The sequence below is a fragment of the Zootoca vivipara genome, chromosome Z1, assembly GCF_965207765.1.
Source record: "Zootoca vivipara chromosome Z1, rZooViv2.hap1.1, whole genome shotgun sequence".
Taxonomy (NCBI): Eukaryota; Metazoa; Chordata; class Lepidosauria; order Squamata; family Lacertidae; genus Zootoca; species Zootoca vivipara.
In genome coordinates, this window is record NC_142583.1 from 44,717,384 (window position 1) to 44,744,330 (window position 26,947).

The following is a 26,947-nucleotide window of genomic DNA, read 5'->3' on the forward strand; positions in this document are numbered from 1 at the left end:
CTGTATCATCTTTGCTCTTTAATTTATTACACACATTTTGCCATTCCTGTCTCTTGTGCTTAGAGTTAAATGCAGGAGGTCAGCACAGGGCTAGTGCATCACTTACAATTCCTTTGGAAAGCCATGCTGAGACTGTGAATAAGCGCTTCCACTTCTTATGGTCTGTCGTACCGTATCAGCAACAATGTTGAGATTTGTTAATTAGCAAGACGGTTGTGTAAGTGGAAAATTGCCTGTGTCTTTGTGTCTCTGAAAATTGACATTTCAATTGTTGTTAGTCAAACCACCATGTTTTATGGAAGAATTTGCTAGCTTTTGTAGGAGCTTCAGAACAGAGGCAGCTTTAGCCCAGTGCTCTGGGAAGACCCTCCCACACAGTTAGTATTCAAATAGCCCTTTTCATAAATACTGAAAGCATGTCACAAATATTGCCTCAGTAATCTTTACAACATTCTCTAAAATATGCCAATATAAATATCTATTGCAGATTGGAGTCTAAGCCTCAGTAGTTTGCTAAAGGTCACACAACAGGCATACAACCAAGCTGAAATTTGTGTCACGAATTTCTGCCTCATATGCCATGTTCTTCATTACAATATCATACCAACTCCACTGTGAATGTACAACTGTACGCCCACTATACCCTTAAAGCACATTCAAAGCACATTTCCCTCCCTAAAGAATTCTGGGCCCTGTATTTTACCTCTCACAGAGTTATAATTCCCAGCAACCCTTAACAAATTACAGTGCCCAGTATTCTTTGAGTGGGACAATGTGTTTCAAAGGTGTAATGTGTAGGGAAGGAGGCATGGAACTGGGAGACAAGAGTGCAGATCAGTGGCTGCCACCCTTTGGGGACCCATGGGCACATGCAGACTGAGGAAACTTGTCACTACAAACATTGCAAGTAAGTGCATACCACAACCAATTCTATTATCTAAATAGAAGGCTTCTTTCAAGTCCAAACCTCTGGATGACCCCACTCAGCAGTTTCATGTAGCTATTAAACAACATGGGAGATAAAATTGGACCCTGAGAAACCCCACATTGAAGGCTCCATGGAGCTGAACAGTACTCTCCAAACACCTGGAAATGACCATACAAGTAGGACCAGAACCACTGCAAAGCACTGCCACCCACTCCTAACACGGACAGCCACTCCAGAAGGATACCATGGTCAGTGGTATCAAAAACCACAGACGGGTTGAGGGAATTAACAGGGACACATTTCCCCTGTCTCTCTCCTGACAGAGGTCCACATATAGGATGGCCAAAACAGTTTCTGTGCCAAAATTGGGCCTAAACCCCAATGGAAATGGACGTAGAAAAAAAATCACTTTCCTCCCAAAGCGCCTGGATGTGGCCTGCAACCACATGCTTGAGAACCTTGCCCAAGAAAGAGAGATCGGCAACTGGCTGGTAATTGCTTAGATCACGGGTGTCAAACACAAGGCCCGGGGGCCAAATCCGGTCCGCCAGACCTCGTCATGTGGCCCGCCGAGCGCCCCAGCCAGCGGGACCCAGCAGCGGGACCTTGCTGCTGAAGCGCCGCGCTGACAAAGCACCGACAAACAGCTGGGGCCTGGGGGGGTAGAAAGGCGGCCGGAGCAGCGCTGCGTGGAGCACCCCGAGCCACAGCAGGAGAAGGAGGAGGCAGCTTGCCGGGTCAGCGCCCAGCAGCGCCGCACGGAGAGTCCCGAGCCTCTGCGACGCAGCAGTGCTCTATAGCAGTTTGAATCCTCCTCCTGCTGCCACGGCTCGACGCCTGGAAACGGCTGCTGCTGCTGCTGCTGCTGCTGAAGCACAGACAAAGTACCCAGCAGCGCCGCGTGGAGGAGGAGGAGGATTCAAAGTGCTACACAGCACTGCTGCGTCCCAGAGGCTTGGGACTCTCCGTACGGCGCTGACGGACACCGACCCGGCAAGCCGCCGCCTCCTCCTCCTCCTCCTCTTGCCGCCGCCTCCTCCTCCTCCTGCCACGGCTCAGCCTCATGAACGTGAGCTCAGCAGTGGCTCAGCCTCACGAACGTGCAACTCTGAGGCTTTACGCACGTCTCCTAAAACGGACACCCGCTGCCTCACGCTGCACGGGAAATGCTTTTTGCCCCTGGGTCCCTTCGCGCTCTTTTTTGGCGCTGAATCAAGGCGGCAACCCCCCCCCTTCCCTTTCTTTCTTTCTTTCTCTCTCTGGTTCTTATTCTTTCTTTCCCTCTCCTTCCTTCCTTCTTTATCTCTGTCTTCTCTCCCTCTTTCTTTTTCTTTCCTTCTTTATTCCCTTCCTTCTTTCCTACTCTTCTTTCTCTCCCCTCTTTCCTTCCTTCCTTCCTCTCTCCCTCCCCTCCCTCTCCCTCTCCTCAGAAACATAGGATGCTGCTTTATACTTCTGGCCCTTAAACCCTGGAACCAGGAGAACAGCTCCAGTGAGTCACCTCAGCCAGTCCCTTTGGTGAAGGGTGGTGGCTCACTGGCAGAACATCTGTCCTGCATGCAGAAGGACCCCAGCATCTCCAGGTACCAGTAGCTCTGCAAAGCTCCTGCATGAAACCCTAGCGAGCCTCCACCACCCAGTGCAGTTACCAAAAATCATTTTTCAATAAATTGTACAATAATTGTACATTTGAATATCTACTTGCCATTATTCTGACTATGTTAGTTATTACTTACATTATTACAAAAAACAGTAATAATTGAATGCAGTGACAATAATTTATGATAATAAAGAGTGGACACATAGTCCTACAGATACAACCGGCCCTTTGAGGGTGACCAAACTGCTGATGCGGCCCCCGATGAATTTGAGTTTGACACCCCTGGCTTAGATTTTCCAAGTCCAGGGAGGGTTTATTGAGGAGTAGTTTTACCACTGCCTCCAACAAGCAGGCAGGGACCACTCCCTCTCTCAAGGAGGCATTAATCACCTCCCTGGCCCAGCCAGCTGTCATCACCCACCCCTGTTAGTTTTTATCAGCCAAGAGTGGCAAGGGTCCAGAGTGCAAGTGGTCAGATCCCTGACCCTTCCAAGCACCTTGTCCATTTCCTCAAGCCTTATATCCATGGCCCCTGCACTGTGATCTATGCCAGTGGTTTTCAACCAGCATGCGGTGGCACCCTGGGGTGCCTTGAATGATTGTCAGGGGTGCTATGGGCAACACTGGCCTCTGTCCCTCTTTCCTTCCCTCCCTCCTCTGATGCCTTCGCGTGTCTCTGCCTCCTGAAGGCTTTCACAGCTGTGTATTGCAGCAATCCTGGCTATAAGCTCTGCAGGCGAATGGTGCCTCTGGGAGATACCTCTCTTTGGGGCAGGGCATGGGGGCGTGTCAGCTCAGAGACCAGGGACAGCAGCAGCTGCCCAGAAGACTCCCGATGAGAGGGGAGAGGAGAAGAGGCTGAGGGGACACTCACAAGGGAGGGTGTTCAAAAAAGGGTGAGAGGCTGCCAGCTCTGCAGGCAAGGGGTGGCATAACTGGGTTCCTGAGCCTCATAGGGGTGACAGAGAAAGAATGTCGTTGGATAAGCCATGGACTCAAAAAGGTTGAAAACCTCTGATCTATGCCCACAATCTTCAAAGCATTTGGTGGGCATGGAAATTACTGAAGTCAGTATAGGAGTATGCTTGAACTTATTCACACCCTGTATCGTCAAGGAAGCCTGAAACTGTTACTAGCATTAGCAGTTCCTTGTTTTGATGTTGCTGCATTGCGTCACCATAACAACTTCAGCATTACCAAATAGTCCTTTCGGATCATAGTTTCCTGGCGAAACAGACTGGTGTGCCCATAAATAAATTTTGCATTGTTTTCCAAAAGAGGCAAAGTCAGTGCTACAGCAGGTGGGATTGCATCCAGAAAGTGAGTGCTTTGCATATACAGTTACTCATGAGAAATAAGTCCGATTTTGTTCCCGCTTATTTGCACATAGCAACATAACATTTTCAAGCAAAGGCATTGGACCACAAACTGTTAAACAGTGAGAAAGATTTATAGCTGACTTATTTTGTTTAGTTTCCAGTCAGGCAGTGATGATTCTGTTTCAGTTCAAAATCTGTGTGGATCTTATCTAAAGCTTTAAAAAGTGAGCAAACAACATCTTCTGATACCAAAGTGGTAATTGTTTTCTATAAACTATCTGTTGTGGGGAGGAATAATTTTTAAAGAAAGGTTTGCACTAATGATTAAGGAAGCTTGCAAGTGTGTTTACTGTATTAAAGAGTAATTTCTTTACCAGTGTACAATTAATTGCATTTTCTGTCAATATATGTTCTTAATATTGGTTCATATGTGGCTGCATGTACATATGAAATAATGAATTTGACAGTAAAGCATCAGAGAAGTGAAATATAATGGGAGGAGATAAAGGAGTGACAAATGAGCCCACTATGTTCTGTTACCAGGTGCAAAGAGTTTTAAAGGAGCCCAGTGTAAAAGGCACTCCAAGTTGTATCCAGACTTAGATATAGTGCAATCCTACCCATGCCTATTCAGTAGCAACTTCCACTGAATTCACTGGGGTAAGTTTCAGGGAATCGTTAAATGTTTATGAATGGGTTTGCAAACAATGCAGTTAATCAGGTAATGTGGCTAGGTAGGCAGCAAGTTAATTAAAATGCCTTGCTCCAAGGCTACCATCTGGAAACGAAAGTTGTCTTGAGAACCAGGACATTTTCTTCTGAGTTAAACATGCTTATTATGACCAGTGATGATACTACACTGGCTGCCTATTTGTTTCCAAGCACAATTCAAAGTGCTAGCTTTGACCTATAAAACCGATACTCACACCCACAACACCATACATTAAAAACCTTTCCCCAAAGAATCATGGGAACTGTAGTTTGCCCTGGGCCCTGTAGCTCTTGTAGGCAAACTAGTTTTTTGGGGGTGGGGGTGGGGATGTTATCCAGAATGCCTTGTTTATTCAGATCATCTATTAAGTCCCTACCAATCTGGGAGTGCAATGCACTTCCCATGGAAAACAGTGGCCAAGCTTCCACTGACATGAATGGATACACATTTACACAGTTCTATCTTTTCCTCTGATCTATTTCATCATTTAATGCACTACAATGTCTTATTGCCTCAGTTTCTTAAGCAATGTTATCAATGATTTTGATCAACAAAATATACTTTGCAGGAGCTTTTATTGCTAGATTAAAGCAAGCCTCCATGTGAGAGAACAGCACTAATTAATGTCAGTAAGAGCCAAACTAGATGCAACACAGGAGGTGTGTAATCAGATGTCCTGGTGTCTTGCTCTCACACAGCTGCTCTTAAGCAACAAAGAAAGAGGACTCAGATTTGACCTGTAGCATGAGGGTGTGAGGTATTTACTGTGTTTCTCCAAAAATAAGACACCATCTTATATTTATTTTTCCTCAAAAAAAACACATGGTGGCTTGTTTTCAGGGAATATCTTATTTTTTTAATTAAGTATGGTACAGTTTAACCTACAAGGTTAAACTGCCTACCACCATGGCTTATTTTCGGGGTATGGCTTATTTTAGGAGAAACACGGTACGCATCTCTTTGCACTGTTTGTTCACTTTAAATTAATTAACCAGTGTGGGAGTAAGGAGACCAACATCCATATTTTACAGATACCCATGTTGTACAAAAGAAATGAGTGTATTAAGACCACCACAGAACAAAATACACTGCATATTGTACAATGAGCATACTAAGGAAAGTAGCTCACAACCCATGCATGTTCCTTTGCCTCAGTTTGTGTGTGGCCTTAACCCAAACTTGAATTCTGCTTTGTTTAGCTGGAAGAGCACCACCTAAGGCAAATGTCATCACTTCTCCATCCACCCAGAGTGACAGAAACACCTCACAGAGAGCCACTCCTTTACGTCTCCTCAACAGTGGATGGTCACATCTTATGTGTTGGCCAAGATGGACTGGTTTCCATTTGGAGCGCAAGCTTAAAACTGAAGAAAACCTCTCTGATTCTTGTGAGTTTAAGAAGTGAGGTATTATTTAAAGACTGTGATATTTACTGATAATAGGTGTAAGATCTTCCTACTGAGGCTAAAATGAAAAGGAGATTGCTTTTCTACTCTCCTAACAATCATTATCATTCTCTCCCAACACATTCACTGTATTTCTCAAAATGATGTCAGCCAAGTATAACTGTGATGAAATTAACTCTGACAAATGTATATATGCCTGTCTCTACACCGAACCAGACAGATTAAAGGAAGATATGAGTTATGTGGGTCTATGGGTATCGTCTAAGGCAGCCTTTCTCAACCTTTGGTCCTCAGATGTTGTTGGACTACAGCTCCCATCATTCCTGAGCGGCTGGTCCTGCTAGTTTGGGGTGATGGGAATTGTAGTCCAACAACACCTGGGTTGAGAAAGGCTGGTTTAAGGACCCAAAGGGTTGAACTCTATGAAATAAGAGAAGTAGTTTAGCGGACCCTGAACTGGTAAATCCACAAATGTTTGGGAGCATACCACTTATGTTCTTAACATTCTGCCAAAGGATGGAGTCAAACACATGCATGCACAGAGGCTGACATGCAGAAGGGTTCATGCCTGTTGCTAACAAAACGTGCTGCCATCATTCTGAAAATGGTGGGATAACCAGCCTCATATAACCATCATGCTTAAATGTAATTAATGCATGAAGGGGTTAAGACCTTTGACTAAGTTGTCATGTCAGACTTAGCTCACCTTGGGAGGGGCTAGGTAATCAAGCCTTTGTTCCCCCTTACTCTACCTGAGAAGCACAGCGTGTGAAGAGACTAAGCTGGAGCAACCATGGCTCTAACATGGCTCTTGAGTTCCTATAGCAATAATTTAGGAACTTTCACTACTGTAACCAAGCCAAGTTTTACTGCCTGTGCAACTTTTTCTGAATGCTGTATAGAAAAGTACATGAATCTGACCTTTGGAGAGTTTGTAAGTAAACCATTTATAATTTACGTGGTCTTTTTCTATACTAGGGGAAGTTCTAGAACTCACAAAATAATAACAGCCTATATTTTCACACTTTACTTTGCTGCATGTTTTGTGATTTTAAACTTCAACTGGGGTTCTGTTCTGTCAACAAATACTTGCCCCAAACCTGGACCCTGGCAACCAAGGAATTCTCCTTTATGTATTTATTTTTTCCACAGCACAAAAAAAGACTTAATAATAAGACGGAAAAGAGGGGAAAGTAAGGAAACCGGGGGGTGGGGAGAGAGATGCGTATAAAACAGGAAACAGAGAACAAGAAATTATCAAGCAAGTCAGAAAGCAATTTAAAAAAAACAACCCAGGGACATTAATGAGGAACTCCACAGTGTGAAACATTTTGTGTGTATTTCCATAAGTGAATAGATTGTGCACATATGGAATGAACGGGCCATCTCTGTTTAGCTAAATAAATCAATGCATTTAAAAATTCAATTGGCCAAGAGGGCAGCCGACACCCGGCTGCCCCCTTAAGTAGGCTGGGGGTGGGCTGCTCACAGTCCCAAGCCCTAGCCTGTGATTGTGTGAGTGGCCACTGCCTGCCCTTACCCAATGCAGCTGGAGGTGGGCAGTGTCAGCCATCCCCTCCCCATACCTGGAAGATGACAGCCTCCTTGAACCCACTACTGCTGCGCCATGCGGGAATGGCCTCCCAGCCAGACTCCCAGGTGAGCGGATATTTTACTCTACAGTATAATAATAATTTATTATTTATACCCCGCCCATCTGGCTGGGCTTCCCCAGCCACTCTGGGTGGCTTCCAACAGAAAAATAAAACACAATAATTTATTAAACATTAAAAGCCTCCCTGAACAGGGCTGCCTTCAGATGTCTTCTAAAAGTCTGGTAGTTGTTTTCCTCTTTGACATCTGTTGGGAGGGCGTTCCACAGGGCAGGTGCCACCACCGAGAAGGCCCTCTGCCTAGTTCCCTGCAACTTGGCATCTCGCAACGAGGGAACCGCCAGAAGGCCCTCGGTGCTGGACCTCAGTGTCCGGGCAGAATGATGGAGGTGGCGACGCTCCTTCAGGTATACTGGACCGAGGCCATTTAGGGCTTTAAAGGTCAGCACCAACACTTTGAATTGTGCTCGGAAACGTACTGGGAGCCAATGTAGATCTTTCAAGACCGGTGTTATGTGGTCTTGGCAGCCGCTCCCAGTCACCAGTCTAGCTGCCGCATTCTGGATTAGTTGCAGTTTCCAAGTCACCTTCAAGGGTAGCCCCACGTAGAGCGCATTGCAGTAGTCCAAGTGGGAGATAACTAGAGCATGCACCACTCTTGCTAGACAGTCTATTAAAAGTAGCAATTACTCCCCATAAGATTTTGAACTATTTTGTTCTTTACTTGGAGATTTCCTGTGCCTTGGTTTGAGAGTTCCTTGTTCGAGTAACATTTTTAGGTGCTCATTGTAAGCTGCAACTGCTTTTAATGTGGTTGATGGTTACCACCACACCAACAAATCACCAGTTTATTCATAGGTTGTTACATGCAGGGCTTTCTTATTGCTGCTGCTTCCATTAGAACAGCCTCAGACCTGGTTCAAATATAATGCTAAACCACAGTGTGATTGAGTCAGGGGGAAGAAGAGGCATGTTAAAGCACTGTAGTCTGTTAATTTGGCTGTATTTTGGGGAGCGCCTGGCCATTTTTCCCGCTGGATTCTGCCCCACAGCTTATCAGACTCGGCAGCTGAATGATGCACATCTGCTGCTAATTGAGAAGGTGGTGGCACATCCCCAGGCCCCTGCTCCAGTGGCTGACACATGGTTTTTAGTAAACTATGATTCATTAAACCATGACTTTGTATTCTGTGCGAACCTACCCCAGCGGCTTAACTACGGTTGGTGTGTGTGTGTGTGTCAGTGTCAGTGTCAGTGTCAGTTTAGATCAGACTTTTGACAATGTTCTCTTTTGGAGTCTAGGATGAAAATGAAAACAAACTACAAAACAGGAGGCTAAAGTGGGTTTTCGACTCTATTTTAATGGCCCATTACAACAAGCTAATTATTGGAACCTGGTAGGTAGTCAATTTCTGGGTTTCTAAGTATGATGGATATGCTACTACCATTTGAAAAGTGTCACAGAAATTTCACACATGTTACAAATTTGTTCATATTTATATCAAATACGAACATATTTATATAAAATGTGAACAGCAAACAAGGAAGAGAAAATGGTAGGCAACACACCTTGTTTGTGTTGATATTTTCTTGTTTCATTATGGTTCTTGCTGAGTATTTATAGTTTGCTTGGAGTAAATAGGCAGTAAACTATAAGGTGCTGTTCCAGGTACAAGCCACAGGACTCAGCTATACAGCTGTGAAGAAAACGTTTTGAATTATGTTGTAACATGCAATATACAATTGTGACACTAGATGGAGATGGTGAGCTATAGCAAATTGAATGCATTTTTCAAAATGATTAAGAAAGATTTTCACAACATTTTAAACATGTGTGTAGTTTCCACCCGAGTCTCTGTGAGTCTGCTTCTGAATAAGTGGCCTGTGGGTATTTCAGTGTTAATTCACTACAGGAGCATACCTGTGCTGTTAGTGCTGACATTTTGGAGTTTCAGGAGTTTCAGGAGAGAAATGGTGTTGGAGTCTCTTGGAGTTCTGTAGCTAATCAGGAATCTTTTCTCATGCACATTCCTTGCCATTTAGACATCTATAATTCAGCTGATGTCAAGTAAAGAAAACAAATTGTTGTTGTTTAATCAATGCCTAATCTGAATACACCATAAAAATGCAAAATGAATCTATTGAGTTTTGTCTAATGCAAAAACTAAAACAAGTTATTTTTAAGTCAAAGGTGGAGGGAAAATTGTAGTTTATTAACATCAACTGGCATTAAAAAGCAACATTTACTGTACTGGGCTTTAAAAGTGTTGAATTAACATTGTGTTTTACAGTAACAGAGAGATACGACTCTATGAGCTCTCCAACTTGGAACCGTATTGCCAAATTGTGTCGCTTGAAACAATGCCTCTGTGTTTGGATTATAGGTATAGTTTGGACTCAACAGTCATAACCAAATGACACCCCCCCCCCATTTATATACCTTTCCCGTGAATATAGAAGAAAGAAGATATATAGTTATTTTTTATTTCTATCATTTCCTATACGTATTATATTGAGCTCAGATGAGACTAAAACCTGTTTAGGAGCAGAAATAAAGAATTAACACCATCTGATTATCTGCAGTTCTTACTCTGTTCTAATAGCAATGGAAAAACATACAATCCAACTGCAGTCTGTTTACCAGGGACAGCATGTCCTTTCTTATGCCTGTCCCAATTTCCCCCCTCTTTTATGCTTCTTGGGACTCTTCTATACAGCTGCAAATTTTTAAAGTGTGTTGTAAAGTGCAATATACAAAGGTGACACTAGATGACGATAGTGAGGTATGGAAAATTCAATATATTTTTCCAAAAAATATTTTTAAAGCATTTTCACAGCATTTTTAAAATATGTGTGTAGATTCCACCATGGAGATGCCTTGTTTAAAATTGCATTCATGGAAGCTCTTTAGGCTTCAGCTCTGCCCTGCCAGCATTTATAGAAGTTAGACCTCAGAGTGGGGGAATAGACCCACCTTGGCTTTTGTGCACATGTATTTTTTCATTGCATTTGTATTTTTCCTGTTCTCCAAGGAGCTATGTATTAGCTATGATCAGGGTAGAAGCTTTATTTGAACAAATTACAGACAGACTGTATAATGCTTTTTCTTCCTGTTTAAAGTGTTCGGGGAGAAGGAGAATGTGTGATATCATATGGTGATGAGCAGGTATGTTGATAAGGTTTGGTATGTTTTAATTCAGATATAAACTGAGAAAATGGCACAGCTAGAACTTTCTGAGTTTTGCAGTTTGTTTCTAAGAAAGATATCCACAACTTGTAAAAGTGAAAGACACAGAATATAGGTTTAAATATAAGCAGAGATATTTTTTTTGCTGTTGGGCATTCACTGCAGGATATAGACTACCCTCCTTCTCCTGTTCTTTAACTAATAGTTAAAAATCACCTTAGACGTATGTTGTAGTGATAATAATAATGCTGATTTTAAATCTGGGTACTAATATGGTGGCATTTTGTTCAACACAGGGCTGTGTTAATATCCTGTTGATCAGTTCTGTGGCAGAAACACTGAGGTACGTGACAGTTTGACCAGGCCTATGTGGATTCTAACACAAAGCGTTACCCTATTCCCAGGCAATCTTTCATCATCTCTGGCATCTACAGAGATGGGAAAGACTGGGAAAGACTGTAGTCTAAAATGCTGGAGAGCCTCTACCAGTCTGTGTGGACAATATTGAGGTAGATGCACCATGCCTTGCTTCAGAAATGGTTTCCCTGTAGTCCTTTAAAAAAATAAAGTGGTCCTATCTATCCACACAATACATTTAAAGCAAATGACTTAACCTAAAGAACCATGGGAACTGTAGTTTCTTAAGGGTATAGGAATTGTAGCTTCGGGAACTATTCTTCCCAGGATTATTTGGAGGAGGGGGGGCATGTGCTTTAGGTGCCCATTGAATGTGTTTTCAATATATGGTGTGTATGTGACCTTCCACAACATGGCTGCAATCAGCACTGGAAGGGTTTGGATGATGTGGAGTCCTCAAAAAAGCTTCCCCAGTCTCTGCCCACAGAATGATGTCAAGTTCACTCCTCTTGTGTGGAGCTTCCAATTCTGCCACCAAAATTGTGGACAGAAGAATTCCCACCAGCGGTAGCCCATTCTGCAGGAAGGGAGAGTGAGTGTTATTTGCACGTTTGTTGACACACTTTCTTAAAGCTCCTTTAAAACAAAAACAAAAAAATCTATTGGGGCATTATTGCATCAAGACAAACTTTGCGAGAATAATTTCCTAGATTGCTAATTCAAAATAGTATGTTTGGTGGTGAATCTGATATTGTCTGGGTTTCATTCTTCCATCCTAACATGTGTGTGTGTGTGTGTGTGTGTGTGTGTGTGTGTGTGTGTGTGTTGATAGGAATTGGACAAAATATCCACCCGTGAAAGAAATCCCAACGATTTCTGCCAATGCTATTTATGAGCAAGAAAATATCACCTTCATTCGCTGGAAGGTTCATAATGACTGGGTGACAAAGGTAAGAGAACTTCAGACATTTGTGCTGTCTTCTACATGTTCAACTACTATCTTTCTGTTAACTGTGAGGGATTCAGATAATTATTTCCCATGAGCAGGTGGGTGCAGTTGTTTGCATCTGCTTTGAAGAGTATTCTTATTTCACAATCCTGCCATATTATTTGTAAGATCATTTCTGCACAGCGCATCTTACCTCACCTGCTTTTGGGAAGGTTGTGCTTCTCCTTGCTTTCCCCAGATTCGCCTTTGTTGCTCCATGGTATTTGCCTGGGATATCCTCGGGACACTCTGAATTTCATAGGATTTTCCTTTGCACATTTGCTATTGCAGATCAAATATATCCCTTCTATGGAATCCATCATTTCTAGTTCAAATGATGATTGCACTGCACTGGTTATAGGTAAGTGGACATTAGCAGAATAAACATGCCAGCATTTGAAGTTGAAGTAAGGTTAAATAAAAGATAGCAGTCATTTCTCCTTCACTTTTTAAAAAGAGGATAGTTTATTTTAGTTGATCTCATTGTAATCCAACCTATCCTCCAAGGAGGTCAGGGCAAGAGATGTGCTTTCTTCTGCTCACACTCTATTTTGTCTTTTCAAAAGCACTTTCTTCTGGTTGCTGAGAGTAAGTGGGTTATGAGTTCTTTGTGATGCAGGTGGGCATTGACAACCCCCCCCTCACTTATTAAGCAAAATAGAAACATTGCCACCCCCTCCCCCATCTACTTTCCTTCCCCTCTCCTCACCAATGTTTCAACAAATGAAACTGATTTGTAAAAATGCTAAGAGAGACATTGCACACATCTTTGTAAACCAAGAAAACCCTTAATAAAAAAAAAACAAAAACAAAAACACTTTCTGTGTATAGCAAGAAAGATTGTGACCGACCTAAAGACTCAACCAGAGTCACATGGCTTAAATGGTTGAACAATGATTTGAACCCAGGTACTCTTGGCTGTAGTCCTTATTCCACTATGTTATTCCTCCCCCACAACAAATGTGCAGAAATTTTGTTCATAGGAGCACAAAGAGACCCTTATACCAAATCAGACACATGGTCCATCTAGCTCAGTATTGTCAACAGTGACTGGCAGTGGATCTCTATGGTTTCAGGTCAAGAGCGTTTCCCAGCCCTACCTGGAAGCACCCAGAATTCAACTTGGGAGTAGAGATGGAAGAATCAGTCCGTTTCATTTCTCCGTGTTTCTCAGTCTCCCAATCTTAAAATCAATTGTCCACATTTTGCAGCAATTTGCAGTTTTCCATCCTAATTGTTTTTCATGAACATTCATCAGCATTTTAGTGTGAATTTCTCCTAATAACCACATTTGCACATGAAGTTTTGACTAATGTGCACATTTTTGCAAGCAAGTTCCCTAATATATGCATTTTCTGTAAACATTCTTTGTTTGCAGAACTGCATTGGATCAATGCGAATTTTGAAGGTTAGCTGTGTTTCGGCTTGCATATTGTTTTGGGAAATGTGAATTTGATAGATTTGTCTTTAAATGCACGCTGAATTGAATTTCTCCTCCCTGGCGACCTGGAACTTTGCATGGAAAGCATATGCTCTACCACCTGAACTTACAGCCCTTTCCTAGGAATGGAATCAATTCTCTCTCTACCTCGAGGGCTTTCAGTTTGTCTTCCTTCCCTTCCCATGCAACTATTCTGTTTTCTTGTCACAGGTTACGTTAGCAGAACCAAAAATGTGAAGCATCGCTTGAAAACTCTGATGGGTTCCAGCACTGTCAGCCATAACAAATTCGCCCTACCAGCTACTGCTTCTCCAGCAAGGCGCTTTCAATGTGATGAATCTGTTTTTAAGGTGCACAAAGGAGTCAAGACCTTTGACTTCTGCAAAGAAAGCAATATTCTTGTGACTGGTGGTTTGGACCGGACTATCCGTCTATGGAACCCTTATGTCCCTGGGTAAAAAAGCTAAAATAGGTTAAAACTTGCCTTTTTCTATCTATTTGCTAGCTGATGGCTTTGAGGTATTTTTTAAAAGCTATCATTGTTGTTTCAATGCAAACATTCTTCGCAGAAGAGCAAATCTTTAAAGAATAGTTCCAAACCTTAATGTATATATGTGCATGTGTTTGCAACTGCAGGCTCTTATGCTTCAGCTCTAAACAGATGTAAAACTGAAAATACTTTGTTGGTGTGAATATAAGCCACCTCCAAATATAGACCTTACCTGTAAAATGAGATCACTGCTTCTCTGCCTTAGCCTGATCATAGGGCTTTATACAAGCCACATTGGTGGGGGAAGAAAGTGCAGCCTATATTCAGACCAATATGGTAAGTCTTTTGGATGGTGATGCTGTTGTTTATACAGTATAGTGTGCATGTTGCTTCTACACAGAGTGCATCAGAACAGGGCCCTGCCCTGAGGAGCTTACAATTGAAATTAAAAAGAATAAAAAGTGGAGGTAACAGGTGGTTGATTCAATGACAATTAACCTTCCTTGTGACAAAGTGTTATTAGATGGATTTCACCCATGACACCCAAAAGCACTTCTGAGGCTCTCTCAGGCTATTCATGAGCTACGTGGCAGACAGAAATGCAGTTTTCAATGCACTCATATCAGGCTTTTAAATGGATTGGTGGCTGTGCAGGGAGGTGTATTCACAATTGCATTTCAACCTTACTGTGAATGGAAGTACTTTATCTTATTATTATTATTATTATTATTATTATTATTATTATTATTATTAAAATCCATAGGCTGTCTGATGCTTGATTGCTGAGCAAATTATTCCTAAGTTAACCAGAAATATGTTTGTCACTACACTAGGTGGCCAATTGCAGTACTGCGAGGACATACTTCCCCAATTGGTTTCCTATGCATTGCTCATGACAGTACAAAGATTTTCTCAGTTTCTCTGGACAGCACCATCAAGGTAAGGGTTTTGATTGGCAACAAACTGCTTGGTTTATTACTACTATTACTGTTTGTATGCCACCCTTCATCCAAAGACTCTAGGGCAGTTCACAACAGAAAAATGCAAAGTGAGAATAATAAACATAATAATAATAAAACATAATAAAACAAAAACAAACCAATAACCCCAACCCACAAACACATAAAAAAGCCATAGAATATTAATCAGTCAAATGTCTGGTTGAAGAAAAACATTTTTGCCTGGCACCTGAAGATATGTAATGATGGCACCAGGCGAGCCTCCCTAGGGAGAGCATTCCACAAATGGGATTTTAGAAGACAGAAAGTCGCCATATGACCACATAGCCTGGATTCTGTGGTTTGCCTATAATAATTGTGTCTAAGTACAGATCTCTGTGTGCTCTGCCACTGTACTTTCGTGCCTCCTCTGCTTGCATAAAACACAGAACAAAACCTGCACATCCCTGCAAAGGTTTCTTCAGTGTGGTATCATATGCAATAGCCATGGTGTCATATGACCTATTCATCCCAAGCAAGAAGTCACTATAATGTCCTGGGGGGCTGGGGAAGAGAGGTGTCACAACTTGGGCAATCAGACACACTGTGAAATATTTGCAAATGTGGGTTTGGGGTTTTCTCTCTGTCTGTAGGATTTTGCAACATACGGTCTACCTAACACTCAAAACTGGCACAGAATGTTTAGTAGTGTCAGAGTCAGTAATCGGTGCTAAAAAGCAGAAGGAAGGGTGGATGGAGATAATGGTAGCCATAGAATTAAACCTCTGCACAAGCAGCTACCTCTTCCTTGAGGTACAGTTCGCACTACCAGTATTGCAGTATGATTGCTGCTCCATTTGCTAGAAAGGAAGTAACAACTGGAAGCTTCCTTAGGTGTTCGGTGAATCCATTTCTGTCTCACACAATTTTATCCGCATGTGCTATTGAACAACCACTAAGTGCTAATAGGCCTTATCAGTCACGAAGAATGGCAAATCACTGTTTTCACTTGTAAGATTTCACTTTTCTGAAAGTTCTGCCTCATGGAACTCAAAATCTTAATGTCTTAATACCTGGGAAAGAATCAGGGGAGATATATTTATATATTGTGACAATCTCAGGAAATAACTGGGCTGATCAATTTATTTTTTCAATCATTTGCCATGGGACAGTTTTTGTGCTATCAGGGCAATAGATTTGTGATATGGGTGACAGCTTTTCTGAACTCGTGTATTTCTTCTCAAAGGTCTGGGATACTGAAGACCACTCCTGCCTTCTCACAGTCATGCCCAAAGCCAGCCAAATCAGAGGGGAGATGGAAGCCTGCTACCTTTCACCCGACTTGCGAGCCCTTTATGTTGCAGCTGAAACTTTTGGGCTCCTACAATTCCAATATAAGTAGGCAAATAATATACAGTACCAATCTGCTGTGGACATTGAGTCAAGCACAATCTATGCATATGCATAGTTTCTTCTATGGGGAGTGTGTTTGAATGTTACTACATAAAATCAAATGGGTGGTGACCAATACATTGCTCCATGTAGAAGAGACATAAAAAACACGTATGTTATGCAAGCACTAACTTGAACACCATTATTTAAATCAAAATTTACTATAGAGCAGGGTTTCCTAAACTTGGGTCTCCATCTGTTTTTGGACTACAATTCCCACCACCCCTGTCCTGCTAGCTAGGGATGATGGAGGTTGTAGTCCAAAAACAGCTGGATACCCAAGTTTGGGGAAACTCTGCTCTAGAGCACTCACACACACACACCCCGCCTGTGATTCTTGTTTTGACACTCGAAATAGTCAAAACAACACAAGCAAATAAGTCCTGATTATGGCCCTACATCTCTCTCTCTCTTGGATTTAGATATAGGCAGGGTCAGATATTTTCCTAGATGACATTAAAAGACATGACATTAAAAGAACCGTAAGTGCCTGCCCTGTAAAATATATTGAGATTAAAACATGTACAGGCCATTTTCAGGTGACTGGTTTGTGAAGCCATGAAAGAGTGCCCTCCTTTGCTCCTTCTCTCCTCCCAGTGGCGGAGCTTCATGCTCCGGCACCAGGGGGGGAGGGGGCGGAAGGCAGGCAGGGGCGTGACTGGTGCACGTCCTGGGGTGTGGTGCACCGCCCTCAGGGGTGTGGCACGTGTCCTGGGGCGGGGCATGCCAGCTTCAGGGGCGTGGCGCCCAGCAGGAGCGGGGGGGCAGCCACGATGGCACCCTACCAGGATTGCGCTGCTGGGGGCGGTGCACTCCCCCCGCACTCCTCTTCCTCCACCTGTGTCTCCTCCTGCTGCAAATCCTTGTTTGCATGATGCCAGAGTTTTCTGTTGCATCTGAACCAGGGAGCTCTGGATGAGTGTTAGTATGCAAACCAGGAAAGTGAAATGTTAACTGGCATTAAGGCAGAGTGTCCCGAGTTTGGATGTAGCAGGAGACTCTAGTTTAATGCGCATCAGGAGCTTCACACCAAAGATGGCGCACAAGAGGAAGAGGGTAGGGTCACCTATCCATGGCACTCATGCACAGCTTCATAAATCATGGTTTATGAACCTTCGGGTAATCATCTGAACACAGCCCCAGTGTGTGCTTCTCCTCTTCAACATCTTGTGTTGTTATCTTTTTCAGGGAGAATCAGAACCAGGATTCAGGCACATCCCATAACAAGCCTATCTTTTGCTGCCAGTATAACCAGCAAATGCAGCATGTGATTAGTTGCTCAGAAGACTCCGTAAGTAACCCTGAGACTATGACCCAGTTTGTGTGCAACATTCCTGGCCTTACAAACCATCATTTATTAGCCATAGAATTAGTATCAGGTACACACAGTCCCTCTTTGCCCTTTCTTTCGCCTTGCCTTCCCCCTTTGTGCTGGCTTCAGAACATTGACCCTGGCCTCTTTAAACTACAGCTTCTCATTATGTCCAAAATTGCGGCTTAATATCAAGTTACTAACTAGGCTTTTACAACTGTGGTTTAAGATCTTGGTTTGTAAACCAACTTTAAGACACAGTGCATTATTTCAGATGTCATGGAGATCTGTAACTTCAGCAGACCAGAACCAAGGTGCTGAAGCTGGCACATGAAGGGAAGAGGTGAGGAAAGCAGCAGTGGTGGAGAGCATGCGGGCATAGTTCTCATTCCCAGTTTAATAAACCACATAGGCTTCAGAACATTGGATTCAGAAAGGCTATGTCTGAAAAGTTCCGCTGTGGCAGTGCTGCATGAGAACCCTTAAACAATTTAAAACTTGTTTGGTTTTTTTTGGTGTCAGAAATACATGCTCTCCCTATAGGAATTAAACATATTAATAGTTGTGGCAGAAATCACCTTTCTGGGGTTTCTTGCCATACCCAAGTGGTAGCAAGCAGGGCTTGCAAAGCCAGCTTTAGGACAAGGAGGTGGATTCTGAAACCTTTACTGCCTGCTGTCCCGGTTCATATGAAACTTTTGCATCTTCAACAGTTAATGCTAATTTTATACTGAGTTTTAGAAATAGTTTATAGGCAACTTTTCTTGTGACCTTTAAGCTTCCTCATCTCCTCTCTTTATGTTTGTTTATTTATTCAGCACGAGAGAAGAGAGATCAGTCCTCAGTTCCCCACTCCTCTCCCTTTTATTTCTTCTAATAGGTTATAAAAGTGTGGGATCTTAAAACTGGACAGCTGATTGTTAAAGTGTGTGAAGCTCACGGAGAAGCTGCTGTAACTTGCATGGCCTTAGATGCCATTGGAAAGAGGTATTCAGATATCTAGTTATCATCAGATTAACAGAATTACACCTTCTCACCTCCAAAGGTCACACCTCCTCCACCAGGGTTTTGGAGGCAAGGAGGTATAATTTGTTGAGGCTGGCTTGTATCATATTGGTTGCTATTTTCTGTTGTTTTAATTTATGCTGTGTTTGTACTGATGTCCTAATGGATTGTAGAAATAGGTATTGGTATGTCTTAATACTTTGCACACTGCCTGGGGACTGTATTGTGTAGGGCAGTCTAGAAATATATATGCACACACACTTGCATCCATGCACACTCACAGAGATAGATGACACAAGAGCAGCCAGCAGGGAGGGGCAGCAGTGCTTACCTGACCTCCCAGAATGTGTGTTGATTCAGCTTCCCAGGAGGTGGAAGAATAAGGGTGCAAGGAGGTTGAATGCATTGGCACTGCACCAATCTCCTCACCACCTTGTCCCATTGCCTCCTGGAAAGCTGTGGAGATGCTTCTGCCAGGTAGGTACCACCAGCCACACGTATAGATACAGGTACAGTTAGCTGTCAAACTCAGAGCTCTTTCAGAGTTAGTTTTTTTTCCCGAGGGTGGGCAATACTATCCAGGTAGGAAAACGCTTCTGATGCATTCATGGACTGAGCAGATGTTAAGTATATCAATGTCTGCTGTGTTATCTATGGACAACCCCTCCCTGTCCCCAAGCCTACTTTCTCACTATTAGCAGGTCTAGGGAGCTCTTGTCAACAGGTCCCCTGTTGGGACAGTGAGTCTTCAACAGATGCCCAACCATGTCAATACTTGATCCAGAGTATCAGAAGATTGATGTAGATAGGTGTGGGTGGGAAGCATCAACAATGCAGTGTGCACAGCATGATCACAGCATGATCAGCAGGAGGTACAAAGCCAGTAAGCTGAATAGACAACAGTTCTACCAACAATTTTCTATACTGTCAATTGTCATTAATTCAATTGCCAGTTTGCAATTCCATTACAATGAACAGTTTCCCCCTGCTGTCTAGGTTGATCACTGGTGGCGCAGATGGCAGTCTGAAGAAATGGGATAGCAGCACCCTTGGATACATGCGCACCATTAAGCAAGGTAGAGAGCTAATGGCCAGCCTCTTAGTTTCTCTGATATTTTGCCAGCAACTGCAACATGATCATCATTTGCTCTCTCTTTCAGCTACCAGTTTAGCTGATGAAGTCACTGCTTGCACCTATGCTGATCTTTACGACAACAGGTACAAAATATGTTGTTTTTTGTTTAATGAAAAGGATAAATGGCTAAGAAAATACAAGTAAGCTGGGTAGAGGTCTATACCGAATGATTTTATAAGAATAATTTGGACATCTGCAAGATGGACGTTTCAGACAATTCAGCCAGTTGAAACACACACAAACTCTGGCAGCATAGAAAAGTATTGACCCTATCATGGAATCTCCTGCAGTTAAATCAAGTTATCCAATAAGTCTTCAGGAAAGACTGTGCATATTTTGTATGCTATTTGCATGGGTGGGGAACCTGTGGCCCTGCAGATGTTGCTAGACTTTACTTACCATCATTCCTGACCATAGGCTATACTTGCTGGGGCTAAACTTGAAGTCCAACAACATCTGGGAAGACACAGCTTTCTCCTCCCTCCTGTGTACACTTACTTGGCAGTAAGGCAAATACTGAAAAAAATAGAGAGTTTTACCTCTGAGTAAGAATTTTATGGGGCATACTTGTAGCTGAGTGTTTGGGTTTACAACCATTACTGTTTTAAACTTACAGTGGTACCGTGGTACTTGAATGGCTTAGTTGTCGAAGAAATTGGCTCCTGAATGCTGCAAACCCGGAAGTAAGTTTTCAAACGTTTTTCAGAAGCCGAATGTCCAACACGGCTTCCGCTTGAGTGCAGGAAGCTCCGGCAGCATATTGGAAGCCGTGCCAATTGGTTTTCAAACTGTTTCGGGAGTTGAACGGACTTCCGGAATGGATTAAGTTCAAGAACCAAGGTACCACTGTAGTGTGTTTATAGCCCTCACACTTGCTGAAAATAAATGTAACCTTTGTGAAGGCGGGTATAGGTAGATTAAGGATGATAAATCATGCCAGTCAGCACAAAATAAGCCATTGTTTGTTTAGCTTCTGGATTCTTGTATACATATGAAAATCAGTGATGCCACACTGTTATGTAGTTGTTTACTTTTGGGATTCAACACAAAAGGGGTTAAATTAGAATTGGCTTTCCTCTTTAAATAACACATTTCAATTTTTTAAAAGATACATCATCTCTGTTGGATGGGGCCGGAAGATCAGTATTTTTCTAGTAAGTATAAATTAATGTTAAGTTTAATGGCTCCACTATAAGAAGTTGGGAAGGCCAAAAATGGGAAATTTAAAGTGTTCGACTCCGTAAGAAATTGGAAGCCTAGAATAACTATACCAGCATTGTGCACCTGAAAGACAGACAGGCATCTAATATGGAGAATGACTTGTTCAGGATAATGTCTGAGCAGGTTTTTGGATATATTTTTGTCCAATCAGTTCATGAAGCTTTCCCTTACAGCCAATGACTTATTTGAGTAGTATGAACAGTTCCCATTCCCTCTTAGCACTGCAGACATGAACAGAAAGTGTGATGTCTATATGTGCATAAGTATGATTGGGTTATTGGAGGCTATTAGTAATGACAACTACAAGTTCAAAGGCAGAATGCTTCTAACAAATGCCAGGGAGCACAACTGGGAGTGGGGTGTTTCCTTCAAGATATCCCATGTAGGCTTCCTTGAGGCATCTGATGGGTCACTGGAGGAAGTTTTGGGGAATGACTGTAGCTCAGGGACAGGGCACAGTCTTTATGTGCAGGTGGTCCTAGGTTCAGTCACCAAGTAGGGTTGGGAAACACTTCTGTCTGAAACCAATGTGAGAGTTGGCCATCAGAATAGCCTTGTGTCTACAGCTGACCTTGCCTACCCCATGGATGTAAATGAAAGGCAAATATGTCTGACAATATTTTTCAGTTTCTATAGCTTCAGCATTGCCTTTTTCAAGAAATATGAGTAGTACCAGTAGCAGTGCTTTGACATACATTATTAACCTATGTTTAAGTAAAAAAAATATTTTTGTTTATCCATAAGAGAATTATGAATCTCTGGAACCAAAGATGAAACTGAAAAGTTTTTAATTTCAGGATATTCAGGATATTGATGATGATGTCGTTGAAGGATCATACCCACAACTGGACTGGATTAGAAGTATGGTAAGACATTAATTTGCAGTGAGAAATGGTAGTTAAACATGACTAAAAGTTGAAAAGATTTCTATATGAATCTGCTTAGAGCAGGGCAGGGCCACCCAAATGTTGCTGAACTACAACATCTATTATCCCTGCCATTAGCCATGCTGGTTGGGACTGATGAGACTTGGGAGACCAATAACATCTGGAGAGCCAGAGATTCTTTACTCTTAGTTTAGAGCACAATATACATTCCATGTGTGCTTTATAGGGCAATGACTGCATGATAATGACCACTTTGCCATTGCACCATGCAGGAACAGGGTCACAAGGACGATATTTTATGTGTAGCTTCGTGTCCTCCACATTTCTTGGCCACTTCTAGTTTTGATGGTGAAGTTCTCATATGGAATCTGGTATCTGGACATCTCTGCAGCCGTCTTCATGCTGTAGACAGAGCAGCAAGAGAAGGAGAAACAGGTGAGTAGGGTTAGACCTTTTGCGGTGCTAAAATAAAAGCTTAAAAGGTGTGTTGAGAGAAATGAAAAACGAAGTATGTACAGTGTCAGTAATGAAAATGTTTTTAAAATGGATTTCTTGTCTATGCCACCACAAATGGCAAAAAAAGAGGTCCATGGTAACTGGAGTACATTGCACAGTGAGCTACAACCACTGCACAAACCTAGCTGACCAGGCAATAACCACTTAGAAGCCATTTAAATATTTTTCTGTGTGACAGCCACAGCATGTGCAAATTCCACCTCCCATTGCTGTTTCTACATACTGTAGTTTAAAGGGGAAAGTGGCTATGTTGATATACACAGGGTTGTTTTTTATTTGGGTGTCCATTTCCAAGTACAAAATGTTGAGTTGAAATCCGCCCTGAAATTAGACTCCCAAGTCATTTCGTGTGTTTTAAAATCACAAGACAAACCAAGTAGATTGAGGAAGCTGTGAGCAAATTTTACTATGTGACAATGTGCTACACCTTTACCTGACGTACGGCAACATCCTCCCACACAGAACAGTTAAAGCCAAGTCCCCAAGGAGTGGTAATAATATGCACAGATGGCCTTCATCTGCCTCCAGTATTGACACCAGTCTCCCTGCCTGCTCACATAGTTGGTAATGTTAGATGTGCACCATCTCATGCTTGGACTGAGGATACTTCCTGTGAGAGTTTATTGTGGGAGCGCAGAGTCCACACAATAGAAATGTCCGTCTGTGTACCTGCAGGTATATGCACCTGTGCCATCAATTGCAGATAACACCTCATGCATCCCGTGAAGTGGCCTGTTGCCCACAAGAACTTATGCTGTAATAAATTTGCTAGTTTTGACGGTGCCACAAGACTATGTGTGAGAGGAAGTATCTTGTGGAGTTTCCCACTGTACCTGGGTGAGCTGGGCTTGGCTTTACAGATTACAACAGTGAAATGCATTGCTGACAAATATCCTGTACTGGTGTGAGATTGTGGAAATACTTTGTGCTGGATTGTGCTGGAAATGCTTTCATGGTTTGTTTTGTCCACTCCCAGAGGATTTAACCATCAATAAAATCGTTTTCCTCTTATCAAGGCTGGAAAGGAAGAAAACAGCTGCAGTGTTAGTGGCTAGTGGACCTAGAGGTAAAGACAAGGTGTTTTTTTTTAAAAAAAGGGGGGGGGTAAATAGTGTGGAGCTGGGGTTCAGAGGCCTGCATATGCTCAGATCCCACATTCTTCCCACGGCTCCAGGTGCTCACCAAAAACCTGCTCACAGATTGGGGAACCTTTCAAAATGGCCGTCATTGCAGTGCAAGGGGCTGCAGTCCAAAGGGTGTTTCAGGGCCAGGCTAGGGAGGACACCATTCATACAACCATCAATTGTGTGAAAAGTTATTTGGGAGGCTGGAGGCTTCAACCCTGCTGCATTCCTCACACCATACATTTAAAGCACATTGCTCCCCCGCCCCCCAAAATCTGGGAACTGCAGTTTACTCCTCACAGAGCTGTAATTCCCAGCACCCATAACAAACTACAGTTCCTGGGATTTTTTAGGAGAAACAGTGTGTTTAAAATCTTGGTGTGGGTGTGATCCGACTATTGTCATTGGGAGAAAAGAACTCCCATTGCAACCATTAGAGCTTTCCTCCCAATCCAAATATCAGGCAGGGAGGTGGGGGGGAACACCCTGATGGCATCTGAGGCTGTCATAAGTTTTCAGCACTTGCACATTAACTCTATGGCTTTAGGTAAGAGTCTCTCCCTCTCTCCTTCAGTACCCCCCCCCCATTTGCAATATGGGAGAGAATAATCCTGACTTGCCTTACATGGTTACGGTAACGATGACAACTAGCTAATGCACAGGAAGCACTTGGAAGCACCTGAAAGCGATACCCAAATACAAAATATTATTAAGAGGATGTTGCTCAACCATTGACACCATGTTATCAAAATATGGCAATGCCTCTTAAGATTAGCGCTGTTGAAAGAAGCACTCAGATCAAACAGGCATTTTAGCAAGGGAGATCCTTTCTTAAGAAATTCAACTCAAAACTTCTTCCTTGTGCCAACTGCATATTGGGAAGAGGCTTTAGAAGTGTTTAAATGCCTTGCGTCAGCACCTAGATTTATGTGAGGATGTTACTTTGTAGAAGCTTTCTGAAACAGTATAGAGCCTATTGTGTGACCACTGTAGGGTGAGAATGAACATTTCAGTACAGTACAGAGAAAAAAATCAGAGGTTTCAGAGGTTCTAACAGAAAACTAACACTCCCCACCCCACGCCCAACCACAGGGCAGACTTCTACTTTAAGGGGGAGGGGGAATACAGAAAACCTCATTTTCATCGATGTGATACTGTTATTGATACCATGATTGCTGTTATTTCCCAGGTTATATTGCATTCTGGAATATATATGGCCGTGGGAGCCTTTTTGCTTATTTTGCTAGTGTAAGTGCTGCTCATTTTCTGGAAAAACGTTTTACATGTTGCTAATTTCCATTTGTAAGGCCTCTGTATGTTTTTTATTAGTGCTGTGAGATTCCTAACAGTTTGGAAGCAAACAAAATAAGAACTAGATCTTTAAATAAGTCATAAGTGGAAGTGGCACACATTCATTTAGGTTGCAATCCTAAACACCAGGGCTGGGTGGCTAGTGGTTCTTTAGATGTTGCTAGATCTTTGCTGACCACCGTCCATGCTGGAGTCCAGTAACATCTGGATTGCAATAGGTTCCCTATCCCTGCTAGCTACACTTACTGGGGGAGTAAGCCCCTTTGCATGCAGTAGGATCAACTTCTGAGTAAATATGCATAGGATTGCTCTGTGCATTAGGGCTTTGCCTGTATCCTCTTCTGACTTTTCATATGATGGTAGTCTAAGCATCAAGGTGAACCCAGAGACAGTGCTTGCTCAGGGCATTTTGCGATCAGAGACAAAGGACAAGATGCCACCCTGCTGCTTTCACATAAAAGCAGCTAGCTAGACTGAAAGCTGAATCTCAGTGGTATCCCTCCCTGAGGGCAGCAGGTTACTGTTGGAGATACAAAGCAGAGTGTGGGGCATGCACAACCCTGTCCCCTCCAACAACCCTGTTTGCATAGCACAAAACCATGGTTTGGTGTTACATTAGAATCAACCCAATATGTAACATATTGTGCAATCAAAATAAAGAGTAAACAATATCCTATTGATAGTTGGGCTGGATCCATGCATTTCATATGTTTGCTTGGCTTAAGAGTCAGGACAACCTTAAAACGTAGGCACTTCTTGCCGGTGTATGCTGAAATTGCACTTAAAATCTCACTACCTGCACCAAATGAATTGCAAACCTAATCATTCAGCAAAAGTGTCACAAGTAACGAAGTGCTCCTTAGATTGCAAGTAAGCTTCAATCCAACACACCCTTCTTGGCAGGGCTGGGAGTGAGTTCCATTGAACTCGGCTGAATTTATTTCTGAGAACATCATCACAGAATTATGCTGTTAGTCCTCCCTCTTGAAAAAGAGTAAAAATAAAATAAGGCATCACTTAAAGGACATTTCCGCCACAACTTTAGTACTGAAGCTTCTGCAATCCAGCAGCTGATGGATGAGTTGGTTACACAATTTTTATTTCCTTGCTTGCAGTCCAAAGAAAGATCCACAGTCAGTGACATGGCAGTTGATGACAATGACTTCCTCTTGTGTGCAGGAGACCAACTGGGCTTTCTCTATATCTGGAACATTGCAGAATATGCCATTAATGGCCCAGAAGCCAAGCCACCAGTTTGTGAGAGAAACATTTTTATTCAAAACCCAAATGTTTCATATCTGCTCTCAAGTGTACAGTATGTCCTTACCTTAGTTTCCTCCTTCTTTTCAAATAGTACTTCACAGCTGGAACACTCACAACTGCAGCATTACCAGGTAAGACACGCTGGACACAAGGCCCATGAGGAAAGATTAGGAGCTGGCGAATCCACTGGGGACAAGCTCCCTTTACTTACGTCTTAGGCGCCCTTCTCATGGTACACTGGTGGTGGGAGGAGGAATTGCTGCAGTGCAGCTATTTTGCCTGTTCTCTCTGATTGGGTAAAAAAGCACAGACCCTGTAGAAGAGCAGTGGGGAGCTGGATTCAGCCAGTGGATTGGGTGCTTATCTCCCCCCATCCCCGTGGGTCAACTTCGAAAGGCACATGACACCACAATGTCATTAGGTGACCTGTTTTTCTACAGCGCCGTGCAGGGTTCCTTGCAAGCCACAACAATCGGCACTGTGCTTTGCAAGTCCTGAGCATCAGCCGGTTGTCTGCGCTGGCAAAGTACTGTGTATGGCACTATGTACAAGGGCTTTTTACAAACCCCCTTTTGGCTCAACTGCGTCTTTATTTGCGCCACACGTGACATACGTGATATCGGATGTTGGGCATGTGTGTTGGGCATGTGGGTATGGCTTGGCATTGAGGAGTTCTAAGAGTATGGTCATTCTAGCTGTAGAAAGAACTTGAGAAACAAGAGAGTAAGGAAATTCTGCAGCA

General features: G+C 42.8%; 1 protein-coding gene across 9 annotated transcripts in view; it reads left to right on the forward strand.

Annotated features, from left to right (window-relative positions):
- The first annotated feature begins 3,275 nt into the window (after positions 1-3,275).
- The window catches only part of LOC118083518 (cilia- and flagella-associated protein 337-like), a 29,408-nt gene continuing 5,736 nt past the window's right edge, over positions 3,276-26,947 (forward strand). For 2 of the 9 annotated variants that reach the window (XR_015947757.1, XM_060278587.2), the window contains exons 1-22: positions 3,692-3,848; positions 5,759-5,947; positions 8,881-8,975; positions 9,870-9,962; positions 10,699-10,744; positions 11,062-11,108; positions 11,955-12,072; positions 12,402-12,471; positions 13,762-14,005; positions 14,875-14,980; positions 16,226-16,377; positions 17,620-17,722; positions 18,624-18,730; positions 19,745-19,824; positions 19,909-19,966; positions 20,992-21,037; positions 21,902-21,970; positions 22,264-22,426; positions 23,484-23,573; positions 24,821-24,879; positions 26,058-26,199; positions 26,297-26,336. Coding sequence is in view for 8 of the 9 variants with exons in the window: in XM_060278587.2 (XP_060134570.2) it covers positions 5,783-5,947; positions 8,881-8,975; positions 9,870-9,962; positions 10,699-10,744; positions 11,062-11,108; positions 11,955-12,072; positions 12,402-12,471; positions 13,762-14,005; positions 14,875-14,980; positions 16,226-16,377; positions 17,620-17,722; positions 18,624-18,730; positions 19,745-19,824; positions 19,909-19,966; positions 20,992-21,037; positions 21,902-21,970; positions 22,264-22,426; positions 23,484-23,573; positions 24,821-24,879; positions 26,058-26,199; positions 26,297-26,336 (2,093 nt within the window). In the remaining variant the exon portion in view is untranslated. Of the gene's footprint in view, positions 3,425-3,691; positions 3,849-3,996; positions 4,104-4,390; positions 4,508-5,758; positions 5,948-8,880; positions 8,976-9,869; positions 9,963-10,698; positions 10,745-11,061; positions 11,109-11,954; positions 12,073-12,401; positions 12,472-13,761; positions 14,006-14,874; positions 14,981-16,225; positions 16,378-17,619; positions 17,723-18,623; positions 18,731-19,744; positions 19,825-19,908; positions 19,967-20,991; positions 21,038-21,901; positions 21,971-22,263; positions 22,427-23,483; positions 23,574-24,820; positions 24,880-26,057; positions 26,200-26,296; positions 26,337-26,947 lie in introns of those variants that run through there. The other 7 variants (XM_088660349.1, XM_088660350.1, XM_088660351.1 and 4 more) reach the window with 7 other exon arrangements.